Raw genomic sequence first — 4,600 nt, 5'->3', positions numbered from 1 at the left:
TTTCTATTTCTTCTTTTGAAAGATTAATAAAATTTAATTTCCATTTTTTATATAATCTAAATTCATTTCTTAATAGCAAATTGAAAATCCCGTAAAATAGTCGTGTTTTTTTTTTTTATTTAAAAGAAAACTATGAAATATTGCTGTATTAAAATAAAATAAAATTTATATATAAATAAGAGAAACTGCAAACTTCAGTATTTAAAAAAAATATTGATATTTTCAAATTAATAATTTCAAATAATAAAGTGAAAGATTTGTAGAGTATTATTATTATTAATAAGAATAATAATACTTATTTAATTCATTAATAACTCAATTTGCAAATATATAAATCAGCTGTTATTAAGATTTGTATTTCTAGCTATTTCTTTAATTGTTTCATAATTTATCATATCCTTATGTTTACCAAGCACTTCTATAAGTTCCACGTTATTATATAATTCTTTATACATGGAAGCAATCAAGTTGGTTATAAGTTTCTTCATTGTGTATATTTTAGAAATGGAACGATTGATTTTCACTTTGAATCTGAAATTATGTTAAAATATTATTATCGACAAAACAGAAAGATGAAATATTTTAAATCGACTCACTGCACGTAATCTGGATTTAATTCTTTAAGTCGTTGATTCCTTATGGTTTCTCTTTCTTTTAAAAAATCCTGATAATCGTAAATGGCATTACAGGATTCTAATTTTAAATGATGTTGCTTCTTCATTAGCTTTTTCCTTTTCTCGTGTTTGGATATTAATTTATCATTTAAAATGAATAATTTTTGTAAACATACTTTAACTTTTCTGTAAAGATATATTTCATTGATTAATCGAAAATAACGGACCATTCAATTATTTTAATGCATCTAAATATATATCGGCTCACTCTTGAATTTCTTTTGATCCTTCATTTTGAAAAATTATATCCTGTATACCTCTACTTTGATTGCACAATATTAAAGCCTTCCTATTTATCAAATAATTACTAATATTTTTATTTAACTTATCATAAGACTTGTGCAACTTTTCCGATGAATTTGATGAAAGTTCTTAAAATTAAATGAAAAATATATGAATTATCATGATAATTTTATAGTAATACATTTGTTTTATTCTTACTGCAATCAATTATTGCTTTTGCAGTTAAACATCTAGCATTTATCGCTATTAATGATTCCCTTATATCCATTATTTTTTGTTCAATTGGTTTATAATCATCTTTTGTTTTTGCTCCAATTGGAAATTGCAATATAGTATCTTCCAAAGAGTCAATTGCTTTATCCAGTTTCTCAAATGCCATTTCAATAGGCTTTTCTATTAAAAATAAACTATTGTAAACTAGAAATATAATTTAATATTGTATTTTTATCACTTTTAAAAAATTATAACCTAATTAATTAAAACTTCGTATATTCATATATTTTAAGAGTGTAATTAAAATTAAACTTATAATTGACTTTATCGATTCGCTATCAAGTAATTTATTCGTAAAATTTTTGTTCTTCACCCTATTGTGCACATGAATTATTTTAAGAATTGATCAATTTTTTCATAACACTAGTCTATGTGAATACCGAAAGTCGTTAAAACCGAATTGAATTTCACTATGAAAACATAGATTAAGTGTATTATACTTAGGAATTTTACATCTCTTCGCTGTTTTATCGATCGACATTTGAATATTATAAAACTTAGTACTAGGAAATAATATCCGACAGAGGGCCGGAAATAATATAATTTTATCATGATGTTAGGTTATGTTCATCGTCATCAATCTCATTGCCACATTGAACTTTTTCATTTGTCCGAATTCAAATTCCGACGGAATGTCTTTCCAATAACTGACATTTTCATTTATAGGATAATTTTATCATTAATATTTTCATATCTATGTGTGAGAATTGAATTGTAAAAAGATAAAAAGCGTCAAATTGGAATCAAGAAGCGCGTCAGTAACTGGTAAATCGAAAAAAGGCGACGGTATTTGTGAAGTATGTGGTAGGTTATGAGCAATTTGTGTTGAATTGGTTGATGTACAGTGGATTTGTTTGCACGATGGAAATTGTTGAACATTCTGTTGCTTTGCGATTGAAATTTCGTCTTAGGAGACATTACAAGATGGAACGGAATTTGACAATCGTTGTAATTACGAGGATCTCTTCCTTGTAATTTTGGTCTATTGTCAAGTTATTGAAAGATGGGATCAAGGCCCAATTCACTCGTTATTCATTTTTTTATATTTAATAAATGTTTATGGTAATATTTTTCTTCTGCGAGTGCCGAGTAATAGTAGAATTTGAGGGAAATTTAGTATTTTTATGTAATAAAAATTTTAATTTGATTGGAAATGTTCAAACATTTGTTATTAATGAATGATTATTTTATTCGATGCTTTTTTCTTCATTTTTTTTCATTTTGATCGATAATCATATTGTAAATCGTACTATAAAAATAATAAAGTTCTTAGTATTATATTACTTTGTATTATATTATTAATTTTTATTTTTATTTTTCACTAATGAATGTCGTACAATTATGAGTTCATTTTGTACTTGAATTTTTTACTATATCATAAGTTTAATATCGTAGTTTACATTTTATAAAAACTAATTAGACTTTTTGTTAAAAAATTTTAGAATTCTTTTCTTATTTGTAATTTTATTCAATAAAATATTGATCAACGGTGATTGTCTGTTATATTATTCTTAGCAAAACTAGTCCATCAATTTTTACATTCTTTCAACCATATATTTTACATTTAATTTTTATATTTAGAGTCTCGGCAAAAGTACTACCTAATGCTACACTTATATTTATTATCGAAATGGTGAAGCTCGTATTTAAAGAAAAATTTCTGCAGTCAAATTTGTATTTACATAAAGATCTTTATTGTAATAATATACTTTAACGATAATGATTATTTAGAAGATTTAAAAAGAATACGAATTTAAAACGTTACTAATATTTGTTTAAAATTACGCGCGCGCGCGCAAACACACACAAACGCATTATAATAAAGTTTCTATAAAATATTTGTTGACAAGTAGAATTTCAAAATTAATTAATATAAGAAGCGTAAATTGCTAAACGTACCTTTATATGTAAAAACAAAAATTATAAAGGAATTTACTATCAACAAAGACTTGAAATTTCATAAATGTATAATGCAATTTTATGTAATGTTTATCGTAATAAAATTAACTCGTGAAAAAAAAAAACAATAATTTTTTATATAATATGGATGAGTAAAGTTATCGAACAATCTATGTCAAATGTTAAGAAAGAAAAATAAAATAAAATGATTTTGATTAAAATTAGAATTAAAAACTATTTATTGCATAGATGATAAAATAATGGAGTAATTAAATTTACACACAAGTTTATGCGTAATTTATGTAGCCTGTATTTTGAATATTAATTTACGTTTATAAATGTTTTTATATATGTGCTAAAGTAATTGCAATGGTACCGATAATTATTTCATTATAAAATATTATTGATTATTTTATTTACCTAACAGTCAATAATGCAATGAACAAGCGATACGGTAATCTTTAATATTTCAAAGAATTGTATAAAGTAGTACTAATTTCAACTAAACATAGCGCCCCGATATATAATTTAAATTTACAAATAAATAGTTATGCTTTATTATGTAACAATTTAAACGCTATGACTTTTTATACAACTTGCAATTACTTCGAAATCGCCTGTCAACTAGGAACTTTTGTTTTTAACGAGCATTTCAATATAATATTTTTCATCTATTATTCATTTTGATTTATTTAAAAAGGAGCTTATTCATTTTCATTTATTCATTAAGTTTTTGTTGTTTTTAAAATTATTTATAAAGAATTTACGTTACGTATGTGTAAATTGAAAGAGACAGGACTATTAGACACACGTTGTCCCGTCCATGCAATATACGTTGCTATTTTCATTCTTCCCTTATCTAATCGCCTCAGTAGTTTCATTTTTTTCGCATTTAACTTTCATCATCAAACCCGACCTTGAATGTTTTCACATGAGTATTTTAAGAAAGCATCAGTGAAATGTTACGTAGACAATGAGCTTAATGCTACAATTTCAATATAATTTCTTTCGAAAATTCGGGATTTTATGGATTATCTTCATATTATTTTTCTAATACGACAAGATAATATTACAATTAATTTTAATTAGACCAATAATTATCATAAATATCAAATAAGCTACAGTTATAAAATTAAATTATTCAATAAAATTCAATTATAAGTCACAAAAATCATATCTTATTACAATTTAATGTTGTCTTTTTGAAAAAATTTGATATTAAAAAAGTATTATATTAAATTTTTTATAAAATTTATGTGGAAATTATTTTTTACTTTCATGTATATGAAAAGACTTAATCGATTTCGTAAAAATGAATTTTTATGTTGATATGTATAATTATTATTGCAAATTATAAATGTTCTTATACTAATATTAGAAATCAATGTGCACGTGAATCTGAAATACAGTCATAACGAATGAAATAATCAGGCAAAATTCTATAATATCAGCAGCAGCAGCAGCAGCAGCAGCAGCAGCAGCAACATCAGTATCCTTTGTAATAATAATTT

At 24.1% G+C, this 4,600-nt stretch overlaps 1 protein-coding gene across 1 annotated transcript; it reads right to left on the bottom strand.

Annotated features, from left to right (window-relative positions):
* Nucleotides 1-335: 335 nt before the first annotated feature.
* On the bottom strand, nt 336-1,329 carry LOC105365534 (uncharacterized). The gene is made up of 4 exons (XM_011503726.1): nt 1,116-1,329; nt 883-1,045; nt 597-800; nt 336-531 (listed from the first exon to the last, which is right to left on the bottom strand). The coding sequence occupies exons 1-4, from the start codon at nt 1,294-1,296 to the stop codon at nt 336-338; spliced, it is 744 nt and encodes a 247-aa protein (XP_011502028.1). The 5' UTR covers nt 1,297-1,329.
* Nucleotides 1,330-4,600: the final 3,271 nt, after the last annotated feature.

Source organism: Ceratosolen solmsi, unplaced genomic scaffold (assembly GCF_000503995.2).
Source record: "Ceratosolen solmsi marchali unplaced genomic scaffold, CerSol_1.0 scaffold8, whole genome shotgun sequence".
NCBI classification, from domain to species: Eukaryota; Metazoa; Arthropoda; class Insecta; order Hymenoptera; family Agaonidae; genus Ceratosolen; species Ceratosolen solmsi.
The sequence above is the reverse complement of the archived record's forward strand: the minus strand, read 5'-3'. Positions and strand labels throughout refer to the sequence as shown.

What these genes read in the sequence shown, in the direction of transcription:
- LOC105365534 (XM_011503726.1), bottom strand. Translation starts at nt 1,296, where the DNA reads ATGGCATTTGAGAAACTGGATAAAGCAATTGACTCTTTGGAAGATACT. An exon ending in GGATCAAAAGAAATTCAAGA is followed by an intron (nt 801 to 882) that starts GTGAGCCGATAT and finishes ATATCTTTACAG; the next exon opens with AAAAGTTAAAGTATGTTTAC. An exon ending in TTAAATCCAGATTACGTGCA is followed by an intron (nt 532 to 596) that starts GTGAGTCGATTT and finishes ACATAATTTCAG; the next exon opens with ATTCAAAGTGAAAATCAATC.